This window comes from Bubalus kerabau, chromosome 18 (assembly GCF_029407905.1).
Source record: "Bubalus kerabau isolate K-KA32 ecotype Philippines breed swamp buffalo chromosome 18, PCC_UOA_SB_1v2, whole genome shotgun sequence".
Classification (NCBI taxonomy): Eukaryota; Metazoa; Chordata; class Mammalia; order Artiodactyla; family Bovidae; genus Bubalus; species Bubalus kerabau.
In genome coordinates, this window is record NC_073641.1 from 41,043,149 (window position 1) to 41,061,434 (window position 18,286).

Genomic DNA, 18,286 nt, shown 5'->3' on the forward strand with positions numbered 1-18,286 from the left:
TATAAGGAAGAATATCCTCTATTAAAGAGTCAGAATTCATTGTGAACCATGGGCCACCTGAATTCATCATGCTTTATACCTGCCACTGTGCACATTTATGAGGAGAATGCATCCTATAAATTAATGTTTCAACTCTATGAGTCAAATCAGGGTGAAAAACCAAAAGATATATCCCACTGATAATTACTAGTAAAATCTCAAGTTAAACAGATATACCTTGAAGAAATACTATTGTTGAAAAACAACTGTATATGTTCAATTAGTTTCCATTTATCATTATCCTCCGGGGGGGGGGGGGGGGGGAATGCATTAATCAACAACAGGTTATTTAGAAATGGTTTTAAAATCAGAACTGGAGTCATGGTATCAGGTGGAAAAAAATCCATGACGATTTTAAAATGATCTGAGTCATCAACAGATCATGAAGCAGAACAACACAAAAGCACTGAATCGTATAAAAATACTTCATGTGAAATTCACAAAATAAAGCAGAAAGGAGAATTTGTATGTGTTAAAATAATTTAATTCTCCCTGTACATTTCTGTCCACATGAGCCAACAAAAGTCAAAAAAGCATACTTTACAATATTTACCTGTTTTCGGACATTCAAGTCAATTTCAGATGGCAAAAGTAGAATTCAGTCACTAATGACATGTTTAAAAAATATATATTAAACAAAAAAAATGTTTTTACAGCATAAAAAATAATTTTCCACAATGCAATAAATTGCAGATCACAGAAATTTTAACTCTTTAGATGATTTCAGTTCAGTTTTTGGTTTCAAAAGCTAGAGACAACTGAAAGAAAAAAGCATTGGCAGAATTTCTATCTGTTTTTACGTTTCTCTTTCTTGTTTCGACTGTTTGTTACACTGTTCAAAGATGTTGAGGATGAAGGTGCTCTTGCATGACCAGTGGCCTTTAGATGATCAAAAAGTTTATTCCGGGATGGAAATTCACTATGGCAGGTTGTACAGCTGATAAGCACATCACTCTGAGAAGGGGGGGAAAAAATCATAAATAAAAGCAAGTGTTATTATCTGAGAGCAATGTTTTCATGTTGAGATTAAATATCAAGCAATTGCAAAATAACAAGACAGACTCAGCAGAGGCAACTGTTCTTGGAAGCTGAGTTCCATTAAGCAATACCATCAACTCTAAGGGTCCTGAGAATTAAAGAGCACATGCCATAAGGATAAGGCCCTGGATTTCAAAGTAATGAAAACACAATAGTAACTGTTCTGGTATAATCTGATATGTTCAGTGTGCCTCTGTTTACCATAAAGAAAAAAATGTCAGTGGCACATGTATTCGGAATAAATTTTCCATTCATCAAGGAAAACTGCTGATGGAGCCACACGCATGCAGCAGGTGAAGGGTTCACCAGGTAAACACTTAAATCTTTAGATTAGAATCAAGAATGTAGATTACACTGTTTAAACAACAAGGTCCACTGAAAAGCTGCCAATATTGTTTGGACCTACCACTGTCTGTGGTTCAGCAGGCACTCTGACAGACTTTTTAGTATCTTTGGCTTTCTTTCCTTTGGGTTTAGAAACACTGGAAAATAAATGAAAGAATTCAGACTAATTCAATAATAACGCACCGCCCTTTTAACTGTCATCTAGAACCCAAGAAGATTCAAAAGAGTAACATGCATTTTAAAGAAAAGTTCATTCATTTTAATGGCCAAGTGAATTAATTTTCACATCTCAAATGTACAACTTTAAAAAATAACTTTAGAGGTAACATTAGATACCAAATTTGATACCAAAAATAAGGAATTTACTTAAAAGTTGAAACACAAGATAAAGCAAGCCCTCTAAAATATCTTTGAACTTTTATTCAGCATATTTTTGTTAAAAAAAAAAAAGTAAGTACTTAATACGCCATTTACTGAAGCAAACCATCTTCATGGCCAACCATCAGTGCTCATAAATAATCTATGACATTAAGAGACAACTTGTTAAACCTGATTCAGCTGATGATAAACATTTCACCAGTTCCACAGTGAAATGAGAAAAACAGACACTGCAATGCACTTTTCATATAATTAAATTTGTCACATGTAAAGCATTTTATTAAGAGATGATGTCTTTCTGTTGATGTGATGAGTTTCTCTCCCCTGTATTCTATAATCCAGAGACTGCCAGTCGGTATACTCAGTTTCCTCCTGTTCTGCTTTAACTCCAGAACATCCCTCCACTTACTCTGCTACACGAATCTTCATTTTCCTTAGTGCTCTCATACCCCTCATTTGTGCAAGCCAAACTGAGTGCAACTGTGTTTACAGAACACATGGGATGGGTTATAACCAATGACTTAAAATGCTGTCAAGCACTTCATAAGGATACAATTCTTCAGTCAGAACCTAGGAGTCTGTATTAAGTCTATACATTTAAAGATGCTGACAAATGGGGCTCCCCTGGTGGCTCAGGGGTAAAGAATCCACCTGCCAATGCAGGAGACATGGGTTTGATCTCTGATTCAGGAGGATCCCACAGGCCACATAGCAACTAAGCCTGTGAGCCAGAGCTATCGACTGAGGCTGTGTTCCAGAGCCCAGGAGCCACAAATACTGAGTCTACGAGCCGCAACCACTCAAGCACTCTGGAGTCCAGGCTCCACAGTAAGAGAAGCCGCTGCAATGCGGAGCCCGCACACCACAAGTAGAGAGTAGCCTCCGCTCCCTGCAACTAGAGGAAGAGGGCCGCACAGCAATGAAGATGCAGCATAGCCAAAAATAAATCCAAGTGAATAAAATCTTTTTTTTTTTTAAAAGATGCTGATAAGGAGTGTAACACAACACTATGTAGTATTCAGCCAGCTTTGAAAATATCAAGAAAAAGACACAATGACATAAAAGGCAACAGATTCAACATTTACTAATTTACAAAATAACATCAGAGGGGCCACAAATATATCCAACAATACTTAGCATTTAGGCTAATTTGGGAAAATTTAGGATACTATTCCCAAAGAACTTACCATATTATGAAAGACAGCTACAACTCTGAAGCTAGTATCTAAGACTTTATTTCTAAAATGTACTTTGGAGGAGATACAATGTATTCATATAAATATACTCCAGAAAATTGCACTAATTTTGTATGGAGACAGTTAGTAGACTGATTGTGGTATCGATTCGTAATGTATATAAATGTCAAATCACTATGTTATATACCTGAAACTAAAATAATGTTGTATGTCAATGTTAATAAAACATAAATAAGAAGAAAAAAATGTACTCCAGACACACACACACATGTAGTAGGTGGCTAGTGTCTACGCACTGCCGAGAAGCAGCACAGGGGCCCTGCAGAAAAGCACTGGGCATCAGGATACTGGGCAGGGGGACGCGGGCTGGTGGGGCGTCTACCCCAGCTCTGCCACTCCTCAGCAGGGAAGAGATCACCTGAATTCTGATTCTTTTTCTCACATCATTAAGTGAGGAAACAGAATTTTATTAGTGGTTGCCAAAGTCTGACTGTGAGCACTGAGTAACTCTTTTCCTCCCCCAGTGAAACCCACACACAGAAGTCATATGGAAAATAAATAAAAATACTTCAGCTCTAGATGAAGGAGGTGCTCAGGGGCCTGGAACCCCACCTTTCGGCCCACCCCTCACGCGCACAAGCAGCCCCCGAGGGATCTTTACAGGACAGCAGGGCCCCACGGAACTAGCAGAGCTGGGTCCTCCATGTAGTCAGCCAGCCTTTCCACTTACCAGTTTTTGTTCTGGGGCAAGTCATTTACCCCAGACTCAGTTTCCTCGTGTGTAAGATGGGGACACACTCCAAGCATCAGAGTGGCTGCAATCCCCTCTTCCAGCTTTCCACTTTCCAGTCTTCAAGGCACCAACACCACTCATCTCCTGAGTGAGACCTTCCCCTGGCCAACCCCGGAGGCCTGGGCAGCATGATTCCCAGGCATCCAGAGAGCGAAGGCCCAAGCTGGCACATCCACCCTGATGCCCTGTGCTGGGGCCAAACGCAGGCTGCCTGGCCTGAGTGTGGAGATTCGGGCAGTGATGCTTGGGTGAGTGGGGCATGGCCTTGTCTGTAGCCTCGCCAAGGACTACTGACCCAGCACAAAATAAGGACTTCACCAGGATGAGAAAAACAGAAACTTGATCCATGAAACACCTTTCTGCTTTGGGCCATGCTGCTGAAACGTCTGAGCACACTGTCTAGCATTCTCCCTCCAACATCATCCTTGGTAGACATACACGGGTAAGAATAAGTCACAGATACATCCAACTCCCAGCATCCATCACGGGAAAGGGTGTTTTACTTGATATGTGAAAAGCCATCCTGACTACCGGTATTAAGTAACTAGAAAACAACACATGACTCTGTCTTACCTTTTAGCCTCAGTTTTGGGGTCATCGCACAGTTCCACAGTATCTGTGACCCCAACATTTTCTTGGAGAGTATCTTCTGATTCTTTGGCACTGTTTTGATTTAGGTTGGTATCTTCTGGGTCAATTTTTACTCCTTCTCCAGTTCCATTTTCATTGAAATTATCATCATAGTTCTAGGTAAGAAAACACGTGCACCATTATAAAATAAATACTATAATACCACTAGTTTTTTGTATTATGTTACCAAACAGCTATAAAAAACAATGGTCATATCCTGTATACTCTAGTAGGAGGATATCTTCAGGGTATAAAAAGGAGAGGCAAAAAAGAAGAATATGAATGTCCACTAGAGAAATATTAAATTAGGGGAAATTGGAAACAATCCAAATATTCAGTAAGTGAATGGTTGAACAAATGAAGGAAAATTATGGAGCTCTTCAAAGTCACGTTTCCAAAGACACTGATTCAATTATGTGGGAAAAGAGAACACATTAGCAAAAACAGAAGAGAGAAAACTATATATAACCTTTGATTACAACTTAATTCAACATTAAGGAATACCCATAGGCAGAATCAGGGGTGATATTGATTGTCTTCCATAGTTTCCAAGTGATCAGGCAATGAACAACTATTTTACAATTGGAAAAAAGAAAACAGCAACACACAAGCATTATACAGGAAAAAGCACCTGACAAATGCATCTTCATTAAATGCAACTGGCTTGCCTTTGCCTCCGGTCATGTTTTGCCACATTTGTTTTCTCCTTCCTCTCTCCCCTTGTTTCCTTTCTCTGCAAAACGTCCCCCCTTGACTCCCGCCCCCAGAACTATAAAAGCAAGCTGCAGGAAGATATCGTGTCTGTCCTAAGAACATTCTCCTTCCTTTCCAGTTCCCTCTTCACACCCAAGAACTTAACACTGTCATTATCTGTTACACAATCCATATACGTATTGCAGTAATGTCCTTTTCTGCAGGGCTTCCCTGGTGGCTCAGTTGCAAAGAATCTGCCTGCCAACGCAGGAGATGCGGGTTTGATCTCTGGGTCAGGAAGATCCCCTGGAGGAGGGCATGGCAACCCACTCCAGTATTCTTGCCTGGAGAATCCCATGGACAGAGGAATCTGGTGGGCTACAGTCCATAGGGTCGCAGAAGAGTCAGACAAAACTTAGTGACTCAACAACAGTTATTTCCTCATGATTAAATTCAGGTTAAACATTTCTAGCAGGAATGTTACAGACATAATGCTGTGCTCTCAGTACATTTTATCAGGAAGCAAAATGTCACTTTCCATGTTTCAGTGATTAAAGTCTCATCATTTGGTTAAGATGGTTATTGCTGGATTTTTCTACTGTAAAGCACCTTTTTCCTTTTTTAATAAGTAATTAGCAGAGTATATCAGTATCTTCTTTCCTAATAACTATATACCCCAAGGATCTGGCATCTATTGATGATTCTTATGTGAACCATTTATTATACTGGTGGGTCCAGAATAGTCCTGCCATTTGCATTTGTATTAATTCATATTCTTGGAGAGATGCCTTCCCATCTGCCTCCTTTCTCCAACTCTCTTCTTTAAGGCTCAATATAGACTCGTGATTTTTTTTTTTTTAAATAAAATCAATATGTAAAATCTGTCACCATTCTTCTTTTTGACGACTCAAAATTTCTCATATTTGGCAAGCCCGTTAAGCTGACTTCTGGGTACTTCTGACTTATTCCCGTAATTTTTGAATACTCCCTTTATTTCCAGCATCGATAATCCAGGCTCACCTTGTACTTTCTGTCTCGGCCCTAGAATCAGTCATTTTCCTGAGGACCAAATCCTGACTCCTTTTATTGGGGAAGGGGGCTTAGAAACTAAGATGTGTGTGCTATATATGCTCACTGCCACTGGGTATTGCTGCTTCGGGGCCCTCAGCGTATACTGAGCATTTGTGTCTTGTTTATTTTTTTAACATCATACCTCCAATTCCAGTAGTACATTAGTGTTCTTCTCTCCTTCCCTCAATCTATACCTGTATTTCCCTTCTCCTACAAGAGAATCTGTTTCCCGACAACATTAGTACATTTACTTATTTGCTTTATCCTATAATACATGTAAAATAGTTTCAGAAATACCACACCAATATCACTAAAATATCTAAGTAAAGTTTAAGATTTTTTTCTTTTACAGTTAATTTTGTCTTCAGAGTATGTCCCATGGATGGTGTTCAGAGTGCTGCATTCAAAGTTTCTTGCATTAATTCTTCCTTGATGTCAGCAAGAGGGTTTTATTTGTTTACACTCAATTTCAATTTTCTGAGGTTTTCTTTCACAATCCTTGTTGGCTTATGCAAATTTTTTTTGACAATACAGAAAACTCCCAACCTGTAGTTTCATGATTCTTAGTTTCTGCTGCTTTCTGCTCCTTTATCTACCTGTATGTGTCTCCACACTACCTTTCCCTTCAAAAAGAACTTAGAAAAAATCCAGGGAAAAGTGCTACATAAAACTAGATCTGAATTGGGGCTTTCTCCCCGATACAATCAGAAAACATAGGTATCATCAAGGAATACATATACCTTTGGAGGAGAAAAATGGGGTAGTAAACTTAAGTACAGAGAAGGCAATGGCACCCCGCTCTGGTACTCTTGCCTGGAAAATCCCATGGACAAAGGAGCCTAGTAGGCTGCAGTCCACGGGGTCGCTAAGAGTCGGACACGACTGAGCGACTTCACTTTCACTTTTCACTTTCATGCATTGGAGAAGGAAATGGCAACCCACTCCAGTGTTCTTGGCTGGAGAATCCCAGGGACGGGGGAGCCTGGTGGGCTGCCGAATATGGGGTTGCACAGAGTAGGACATGACTGAAGCGACTTAGCAGCAGCAGCAAACTTAAGTATATTCCTTGGTAAGAGAATACAAATATATGTGCTTACTGCTGCACTCTTAGGACCTACTGGGTATAAATTCCTCTCTATTCTGTCTTTTCCAGTGGTTCCGGCACACAAGAAAAAAAGTGTTCTTAACTAATGACCAGCAAGTCTTTGGGTGGAAAATGACATGAATCATTTAATAAAAGGAACATACAATTTGCTGTGTGGTTTTATAACTGAGGCAAAAAGTTCCAAGTCACAGTTTTAATAGTGATTAATTCATGTGTCATGATAATTTCTCAGAGAAGGCAATGGCATCCCACTCCAGTACACTTGCCTGGAAAATCCCATGGATGGAGGAGCCTGGTGGACTGCAGTCCATGGGGTCGCTAGGAGTCGGACATGACTGAGCGACTTCACTTTCTCTCTTCACTTTCATGCATTGGAGAAGGAAACGGCAACCCACTCCAGTGTTCTTGCCTGGAGAATCCCAGGGACGGGGAAGCCTGGTGGGCTGCCATCTCTGGGGTCACACAGAGTCGGACACGACTGAAGTGACTTAGCATAGCATAGCATAGCATGATAATTTCTGAAACATAAAAAACAGCTGTGCTTTGCTTAGTGGCTCAGTCGTGTCTGACTCTTTGCTACCCCTAATGGACTGTAATCTGCCAGGCTCCTCTGTCCATGGGAATTCTCTAGGCAAGAATAATGGAGTGGGTTGCCGTGTACTCCTCCAGGGAGGGGATCCTCCCAACCCAGGGATCAAATCCAGGTCTCCAACACTGCAGATGGATTTTTTACCGACTGAGCCACCAGGGAAGCCTAATACTGGACTGGGTAGCATAGCCCTTCTCCAGGGGATCTTCCTGACCAAGGAATCGAACCAGGGTTTCCTGCATTGCAGGTGGATTCTTTACCAGCTGAGCTACCAGGGAAGCCCATAAAACAGCCAAAAATTATCAAACATAAACCATTTGGATAAACAAGCCAAATCTAAATTTTTATGAAAAATTATTAGTGCATTACCTAAGTTTTCATAAAAACACTTCCAATTTTTTAAAAAACTACAGTTAACATTTAATACTTAATATAAGCTAACATAATTAAGATCACATTAAAACAGAACAGAAATCAATTCCATTCCCTGTAGAATCAACAAATATCCTTAGTAAAATGGACAAGCTCATTTTGTTTTTACAGGTTCAAAAAATCCAAAAAATTGTGTTACATATATTAACAACATATATGTAGAACAAAGTATGTTGTGTTACAACACACTTTTAGTTAATAATGATTCTTAAGATAGAAATTCAATATGAACCCCCAAGGCGAAATATTTAAATGACTTATTGAGTAATATAAACATTTTTTTCAAGAATCACAATCACTACAAGTTTCTAAGCAAATACTCTGTTTTTAATCACTTTTAAAAAATTATAGTTAATTCCCAATGTTGTATTGGTTTCAGGTTTTCAGTAAAGTGATTTGGTTACATATATATTTTTCCAATTCTTTTCCATTATATGTTATTATAAGATATTGAATAGTTTCCTGTGCTATATAATAGGTCCTTGTTATTTAACTATTTTATAAACAGTAGAGTATATATGTTACTCCCAAACAACTAATTTGCCTCCCCCTACCACTAATCCCATTGGTAAACACAAGCTGGAATCAAGATTGCCGGGAGAATTATCAATAACCTCAGATATGCAGATGACACCACCCTTATGGCAGGAAGTGAAGAGGAACTAAAAAGCCTCTTGATGAAAGTGAAAGTGGAGAGTGAAAAAGTTGGCTTAAAGCTCAACATTCAGAAAACGAAGATCATGGCATCTGGTCCCATCACTTCATGGGAAATAGATGGGGAAACAGTGGAAACAGTGTCAGACTTTATTTTGGGGGGCTCCAAAATCACTGCAGATGGTGACTGCAGCCATGAAATTAAAAGACGCTTACTCCTTGGAAGGAAAGTTATGACCAACCTAGATAGCATATTCAAAAGCAGAGACATTACTTTGCCAACAAAGGTTCATCTAGTCAAGGCTATGGTTTTTCCAGTGGTCATGAATGGATGTGAGAGTTGGACTGTGAAGAAGGCTGAGCGCCGAAGAATTGATGCTTTTGAACTGTGGTGTTGGAGAAGACTCTTGAGAGTCCCTTGGACTGCAAGGAGATCCAACCAGTCCATTCTGAAGGAGATCAGCCCTGGGATTTCTTTGGAAGGAATGATGCTAAAGCTGAAACTCCAGTACTTTGGCCACCTCATGTGAAGAGTTGACTCATTGGAAAAGACTCTGATGCTGGTAGGGATTGGGGGCAGGAGGAGAAGGGGACGACAGAGGATGAGATGGCTGGATGGCATCACTGACTCTGATGGACGTGAGTCTGAGTGAACTCCGGGAGTTGGTGATGGACAGGGAGGCCTGGCGTGCTGCAATTCATGGGGTCGAAAAGAGTCGGACATGACTGAGTGACTGAACTGAACTGAACTATAAGTTTGGTTTCTATGAGTCTATTTTTGTTTAGTTCATTTGTATCATTTTTTCAATTCCACATATAGATGATATTTTATGATATTTATCTTTGACTTACTTCACTTAATCTCTAGGTCCATTCACATTGTTGCAAATGGCATTATTTCATTCTTTCTAAATAGTTGAATAATACTCCATTGTGTATATGCACCACACCCTATTTATCCATTCATCTATTGAAGGACACTTGCTTCCATGTCTTGGCTACTATAAACAGTGCTTCTATAAACACTGGGGTGCATAGATCTCTTCAAATTAGAGTTTTCTCCAGATACATACCCAGAAGTAGGAAAGCAAATTTTCCCTTTCTATAATCTCATTTACATTGTTGGCACAATAAACTTGGATATACAAATGATCAATCCTTTCATTTTAATATATTTATGAGGTGAATGGCTACCTTGATTTAAAAATCTTACCATCACGTGTGTCTAGGTGTTTTTAATGTGATCCCTCAGTTAATCCGTATTATGAGAATTCCACATGCAAATTTTTTAAACCCACAGACAACAGTAACTAGGTGAACTGACCACATACATAAGGCCCTGCACTGCAGGCGGATTCTCTACCAGCTGAGCTACCAGGGAAGCCCGTATAATGGGGCAAAGCACTGAAAAACCAAAATATTTTCAGCTCCTTTTAATCTGTTTTACAATCAATATGAAATTAGGGTGTGAAAGTTCCTCTCCTTAATACAGCTTACACTGAATAAACAAGAGCACTCCAATTTACATTTGATATTGAATGTTAATAAAACTTTTTCAACATACCTGTGCTGGTTTCTGTTTCTTTTTCTTCTGTTTTTTAGAAAGCCTAAGAACAAACATAGATCAAAATGTCAAATATTTGATTAAGTAAAAAGAAAAAATACCAAAATACTAGTGATACAAAGACTAACACATTAAAAAATCATGAGTATCATAAAGCATTAAAAGAAAAATATCATTATCATTTTAGAAAAATATAATAATAGTTCAATTGATAGTAATTAGCTTATCAGCCAGTAATAAAACTATTAATAGAGTCATAATACAGTCTGTAAAAATTATATCTGACAACATGTCTTTATCCATTTCAATACTTGAAAGTTCTCTTAACTAGAAGAAACGCAGACAGTATTAGCATAACAGAATAATTTCTCTGCAATAAAACATCATTTAAATGCAATCTCTAAATGGGCTAAGTAGGTCTAGTGACATTTTTAGAAGTACTTTTGTTTTGGCACATCCTCCATCTCTTCCTCGGAATTGGCATTCAGACTGTTTTCATCAGTTTGAGGTCCTGAAAAATTTGCTTCCTCCTCCTCCAACTGTTGTTTTAACAAGGCAACCATTTCCCGATGCTTCTTTGATTTTTCATGATTCCTCATACTGAAAGGACAAGTTGAAATGAGTGACTGCAAGGAGATTAATTCACAGATGCCCAACTGTGTCGCTGGATGAATACAACCAAGCTGAAATCTACTTTTTTCCCATTAACTAATAAGCAAATCATCAGTGATACTATAAGGAGACACAGAACCCTTTGGGGATTTCTTAGGCATTTAAGTACACTGGAAGCCCATGACTGTTCTTTTTCCCTGTATTCCAGCATTCCCCCTCCCTTCCCTTCGTACTCTTATCTACATAGTTTCTTCCTATCTTTTTTTTTTTAGGTCAAATTCTCTATATTTTTCTTTTCCCATTCTAAGAATTCAAACATTCATCACTGTTTTCTCTTAATCACTTAAGTATGGCTAAGTGGAAAATCACAAAGCAAGATTCTAACATTTAAAGGGAGCCCCCTTGGATCTCAGAAATGGTGATGTGAGGCCTTGAAGTATAAGAGTAGTTTATGTCCTTTTGCTTTTTTCAAGAAGGGTCTCTCTTCTCACACCCACTACCCTAAATATATAAGTTCAGATGCATCTCCACCATTCTGTGTGAAACTACATAAGCGATGTCTATCTCAATGCTCCCACGGGCAACTAAATAACACTTAACACAATAAAACTGACAACCCTCAAGCACTGGATCACATCCTGTTCAGAGCTGGATTTTCTAGTGGGGATCGCCTACTTTTCGTTCCCACTAAAATTCTCCTTAAGAACGAGGTTTTCAGGAGAAACTGGAACATTCTGTGCCGGAAAGTAAGTGTTCAATAATATGACTCAGACACGTCAAAGGACACAGGAGTCATGTTGATGGACCTGTCACTGAACACACCTGGGAAATTCTGAGCATGAAAAAGGCAATGATGAATTTAACATACTGAAACAAACTTCCTAAATTCATTCTGACAACAGACATGCAGATCAGTGCTCTGATGTACAGCAGGTCAAACGATGACTTATGATGCAGGAGCACTGGCACCGGAAAAGCCTCATTTTGAGACAATTCTAGTGAAGACAGGCACAAGCTGAAATCATCAATAGATGCTAAATCTAGGAAGAAAATTTTGATCAAGAGAAAGATCATTTGCAGGGATTTAAAGTGTCTCCCCACATATTAAACATGCTACAAGGGAAAACATCGCAAGGGAAAAAACACTAACTATACAGTGGAAAAATAAGACAACACCCTGACTGGATGATCAAAACGGTCACCAGCCATGAGGCGGGCAGCCGTCTGTGCTTCTAGACAGAAACCCTGAGAGCAACACAGGTGTGCACAGCACTCTAGCTAGGACCGAGCAACCCGAATCTAATCATGAGGAAGTGGACAAACCCCAAGTGAGAAATGCTCTGCTTAAAAAGACATTTGGAAGGTCAGTACTCTTCCAAACCGTCAATGGCACAGACAAGGGAACTGGTCCAGATTAAATGAGACCAAATAAATAAATGCAATAATACGTGATCCTACACTAGATCCTATATTGAAGCTGGGAAAATGCTACAAAGGACGTTAACAAAGAATCAGCTGACAGAAGTGAAATATGGGTAGTAAATAAAAAGTACTGCATCAGCGTTCTAAATTTCCTGAAGCTGACAGCTGTGATTATGTGAGAGAATGTCCTTATTCTTAAGGAATATATACTGAAGTATTTAGAGGTAAAGGAGCCTTATGCACACAACTAGCTCTCGGATTATTCCAGTAAAAATCTTGTCTGTGTGTGGAAAGAGAATACGCAGATGCAAATGGGGTGAAATGTGAGCACAAGGTGAACTGGGCGCTCTATATTCTATTCATGCAACTTGCCAGTTTGACATTCAGTTTCCAAATAAAAAATAATTTTTCAAACCTCCTTCCTTGTTGCTTTTGTTTCCTTGTTTGGTTCTAACTTGTCTGCCTCCCACTGCTCCTGTTGACACTATCACCTTTCCCTGGGGTTACATAGTGGTACCACTTGGGATTCCCACAGCCCCATTTCCACTCAACAGTGGAAGGCTCTGCCTTCTGTACTGCACACGTTCTGCTCCTTTTTCCCTTGCTAGTTCTCCTCTCGTTTTCTCCCATGTTTGCCCCTGTACCTCCTGCGTTAGGACAGTATCCTTTTTAACACTTCTCCCTTCACCACTGTTCCCCAGTGACAAAGTCCTGCCACTTCAGCAAATACACTACAGGCAGGACAGATCTAAAGGTCTTGGGTTGGGGGCCACAGCCTGCAAAGCAGTGTGACAGCTGGACGTGAGTGTGCACATCAGTGGAGAGAATGGACCAGCCTCAGCTCAGCGCCCCCTTGCCTCTGTGACTCTGCCTTCTTCACCAAAATAAGCAACATTTCTTTCTAGAGACAGCATACACGTTTAAAGAGGAACATGGCATGAATGAGAATCAGTACACCAGGCTTAACTGCTGGTGCAGATGGTTCTCCCTTCTCCACTGGGAAGATATTCCTCTAAGATGAAAGGTGAGGGAGAGTGAACAACTGCTCTGAGCATTTTCTTTAAGGACTTTCAAAGTGCTACACCTCACCTCAAAAGAAGAGGTGAGTGCAGAGATCGTAAACTTACGCCTTTTCGGTCTTGAAAGACTTATCACACGCAGGGCAGTAAAGGCCATCATAAAGTTCTGCGTCCTCAGCCTCGTCACTGTCTTTACCTACCAGAGGGAAGCCTACAGTGAGAATCCTGTTTGATTAGAACCTAAATCTAAAACACATTAGCAAGTTACATTTCTTTGGTAAGGATCTAAAATTGCACACAAATTAGAAACTAAAATTTGTTACTTCTTCACCAAGAAAAAAACATGTTACCAGGATTTGAGTTGGCCTTTTAAAAGCAGCACTGAATTACAGGGGAAGGCGTTCAAATAAATCACTTTATCTTTCAAGTTCTTTTTATAAGTCTACTCAGAAGATGATTCAAAAAATTGTCAGAGTCCTAGATGTGTGTTAAGCTCAGAAAATCAAATGTCACTTTCATATTTCTACCACAAAGCAGTTTTTTCAACAAGTTCAGTTCAGTCACTCACTCAGTCGTGTCTGATACAAATGTAAAAGTGAAAAAGTTATTCGCTCAGTCATGTCCTACTCGTTATGATCCTATGGACTGTACCCACCAGGTTCCTCTGTCCATGAAATTCTCCAGGCAAGAATACTAGAGTGGGTAGCTATTCCCTTCTCCAGGGGATCTTACTGACCCAGGGATCGAACCTGCATCTCCTGCATTGCAGGCAGATTCTTTACCATCTGAGCCACCAAGGAAGCCCATACAAATGGAAATACAGTATAGTACCTATAACTGTAATCTACTTTTAAATGCTTAAGTCAGCTTAAATAGCTCATGATATTCCTTATGAGAAAGATGGTCATAAAACAGTATATTATATGTAAACTCCAACACTGTCTTCACAGATTTTTTAAGCTTGAAGCTTTATTACAATGGAATAATTACTATCAGTACTGACCCTTTACAAAATCTAAGCTCTGCTGAAAGTCTTTGCACAATCGCACATTCTATCTTTAGAAGAAATAAACAAGTAAACTGATTGCTGTTTCAGATTTATTATGGGATCAAGATCCCAAGATATCTCTCCTATATTCCACATGTTGTTTTTTTTTATAAGTAATGGTAGTATGATTCTGAAGGACATTCTGAAATAATCAAAATACCACCAATGTTTAGTATAAGATACTTTCTAATTACGTGTACGCTTTCAAATAGCTTATTCAAATAGTGAATAAAGAATACTGAATTTGAAGACATAATCTGCACCTATGAATGTTTTCGTATGTTCTCAGACACATACCAGAGCTTCTCAGGGTCCTAGTTTCTTCATCAGTAAAACAGAGATAATTACATGAGTAAAACCTACATTTAAGGGGTACCGTGGGAGGACAAAGCAAGATTGTGTGTGTGAAAGCGCCTTATAGATTGTAAAGCTCCATGTAATCACGTCACCTTACATTTATATGGTTCTTTATAGCTCTCAAAACACTTTTACACACACTACTTCTAATTTATTAAGAAAACGTTCCATTTCCTAATCATTTGGAGTAAACAAAAGTATCATTTTACCATGAGCTATTACTCAATGAAAAGCCACACTTGTAAATAAGGTAAAATTAATTAAACTATGTTTAGATCATTTAATTTTTTATCATGGAATGGCCAGAGACAGTGGGGAAAGTCAGGTATATTGATCACTATTCTCAACAATGCCCACTCCTCTCCTTTTACGGTAGTCACATGCCTGTGCTCTAATGACAGACGCAGAGAAAAGACACATTTCAGCACAAAACAGGAGCCCCTCAACAGGTCAGAAATGAGACAATTTATATATACCGGACAGACTTCTGCACAACACCAGCTTTTCCGGAAAGACTTACTATTAAAATTTGACCTACTGCTTAATTGCCTTTTTAGAAAATAACCAGTTATACCTGATAATATGCCCACTTCTCATTATATTTATTATATTATTTTATTATTTATAATAATAAATATTATTATTTATAATATATTAAATATTATTTATAACAATATAGTAAATATTATATTTATGCAGACATGGTCAGAAAATTGTGAATGAAATTATCGCAATTATACTGTGTACTTCCATAGACTACCTTCATTTGGCCATGCCAAATTGTTTTTCAATTATCTGCCATATTTAAAAACTGGGAGATGGCACATAAAAATCCAATTTCCAGCCTCATTCTTAGAACAAGCATGAAGCTGGCAACAACCGGCTGGAGCCCAGGTGCTCTGGGTTTCCACCCGCCCCCCGTCCCTTGCTGTGTCACACCGGAACCCTGTGCAGGTGCTTGTGAGCGTGCTGAGCACATAATAAAAACATTTCCTATAGTCTTTAACGAATGGAGGAAGTTACCATCCTGTCCATCTCTGAGCTCCTGGTCTTCCGCTTCGTCTTCACCTGATCCATCTCCAAACTGCTTTTCATACTGCGCCTCCATCTCCCTGAGCTCCTTCTCCAAGTCAGCTACCGCCATCCAGCTCTGCTCTCTGTACTGCTCTGCCAGCCTGGATACACACGGCATGGTCTCTGCATTGGTTTCATTTACTTCTGGGGCTTAAAACCCATCCTCCCCAATTGTCCATGCCTACACACTTAAAACCTGTGCTTGGCTGAAACGGGCCGAGTCACTCCGATCTGTTAGCGGTTCTGTGGTTGACTTGCATCACTCCACTAGATAACAGGTTTTGAAACATCTAACTCTTAGTGACTTACTAAAAGTCTTCAGGTGGTTTTAAATCCTAAGTGTCAATGTAAGTGCCACTTTCCCAAACATGAGGTGGGTAGAACTTTCAAGAAGTGAATAGTTTTTTTAAAGAATGTTATAAAGCTCTGAACACAATGCTTTTATAGTAACTCAAAACAACAGAAGTTTAAAGGCACTAAGTCTCTAAGAGTATACTGACAAAGTAGAATACTGCATGGGGCTTAAAAGCAGAGCCCTGGACTGACTTCGGGCTCCAATTCCCACCTCTGCAATTTATTAGCTACGTGATCTTGGGCCTGTCTCATTTCCTCAAAAGAAAGAGGACAGAAACTAGAACTTAGATCACAGCACTGCTGTAAGAAAAGCACTTAGGATGTGGCCTTGTACAGAATGAGAATTCAATTAATATCAGTTATTATTAAATGTTATAAGAGTCTGTAAAGGATCTCAAGTGTAAATGGGCCTCTGAAGGAAAACACCCAACCTAAAGGAAAAACTTTCTCATAGCTGATGAAAAGACATCATCCCAGTGCCAGGACATAAAAGAAAGGCTGAAGCCAGGGTGAGGATTAAACCCCCATGAAAGCGCCAGGTCAGGTATCCATGACGTTTCTGGGGACCAGCACCTACATCTAGACAGGCTCCAGCCCAGCCCACATACTTGGCCTGTTTTAGCTTCTGCTGCCGCCTCATCGCCTCAGCTTTCCTCGCCTTCTCTGCATTTTGTTCTTCCACGAGTTTTCGATGAGCCTGCACTCTTCTATCCCTTTTACGGATGAAAGCGACCAGCTGACGGACAAGCTCATTCTTCTCTTTCCTCGCTTTGTCTCGAATCTTTTTGTTTTCTTTTTCCATGGCTCGTTTCTCCCAGCGGTTTGAAGCCTGCCGTGTATCATATTCTTCTTTCCAAGCAAAGTTCTTCTGAGTGCAGAAACTCTGCCAGTAAGCGTAGAAAGGGTGGACTACCTAGTGACAAAGGAAATAGGCGGAACACTCGTTTCTTATTTGGATTTTTTTTCCAGTAAGGCAGTAAATATTGATGCTGCAAAACATATAACCTCTTTTCTTTATATATATACATATATATATAAAACATTACTATTAATCAATAGAGAAGACAGTCCTTTGATGGCTTTACACAGTAACTCTTCAGAATTAATTTGATGAGGAAATTAATGGAATGGGACCATGATCAATAGGAAAAAGTAAAGAGGGGAGGGGATCAGGAAAAACAAAAGACAAGAGAGTCACAGTACAAGACGGAGAACTAGAACCTTTTTAAAAAAAATTAAGAAATGGGGAAAAGACACACTGATAAATGTTAATTACAAATGGTAGTAAGTTTTCCTTTTACCGTATCATAGTCACTCTGGGAGTCTCCAAAAGTTGGGAAATCTTCCATGTCCTCTTCTAAAGCAGATTCTAGTTCTTCCTTTGCAATCATTTCAAAAACATTACGGTACACCGTATAAAAGCCCTAAAAAACAGTAACAGAAACACAAATTCTTAACACTTTCGTAGTCTACTCATAGAATAAGATTTTTAAATGTAACATGAAAATTTTTAATTAAAAAAAAATTTAAACTGTTAAAAAAATTTACAGGCCCAAGCTCTGTCACTGCAAATACATTCAGGTTTCAACTGAAGGTCTTTACATGCTGACAGGTTAAATATGAAGGCCATGTTTCTCAGTTTTCAAATGAGTAGTCTGTCACTTTCTAGTTTTGAATAATTTTAGGAATTTTGCATTCAAGAGTCTTACTTAAGTGCTTGATAAATTATCAGTGAGTTCACTTCTTACCTTTTCATCATCACCATAACCAGAGTAGCAGGTGACAGTGAAATAGTGAAGCAAATCTAAGCTGTCATCTTGATATTCTCCATCAAGCCCACCTTTAAGCAAAGCCTCTCTATGATTATCATACC

General features: G+C 39.2%; 1 protein-coding gene across 1 annotated transcript in view; it reads right to left on the bottom strand.

Moving 5' to 3' along the window:
• Window positions 1–501: 501 nt before the first annotated feature.
• The window catches only part of DNAJC21 (DnaJ heat shock protein family (Hsp40) member C21), a 28,318-nt gene continuing 10,533 nt past the window's right edge, over window positions 502–18,286 (bottom strand). Inside the window, exons 3-12 of the mRNA XM_055554667.1 lie at window positions 18,162–18,285; window positions 17,715–17,837; window positions 17,022–17,326; window positions 16,009–16,160; window positions 13,689–13,776; window positions 10,969–11,127; window positions 10,528–10,570; window positions 4,363–4,535; window positions 1,484–1,559; window positions 502–993 (exon numbers count right to left, since the gene is read on the bottom strand). Coding sequence (XP_055410642.1) covers window positions 826–993; window positions 1,484–1,559; window positions 4,363–4,535; window positions 10,528–10,570; window positions 10,969–11,127; window positions 13,689–13,776; window positions 16,009–16,160; window positions 17,022–17,326; window positions 17,715–17,837; window positions 18,162–18,285 — 1,411 coding nt within the window. The 3' untranslated portion in view covers window positions 502–825. The remainder of the gene's footprint in view (window positions 994–1,483; window positions 1,560–4,362; window positions 4,536–10,527; window positions 10,571–10,968; window positions 11,128–13,688; window positions 13,777–16,008; window positions 16,161–17,021; window positions 17,327–17,714; window positions 17,838–18,161; window position 18,286) is intronic.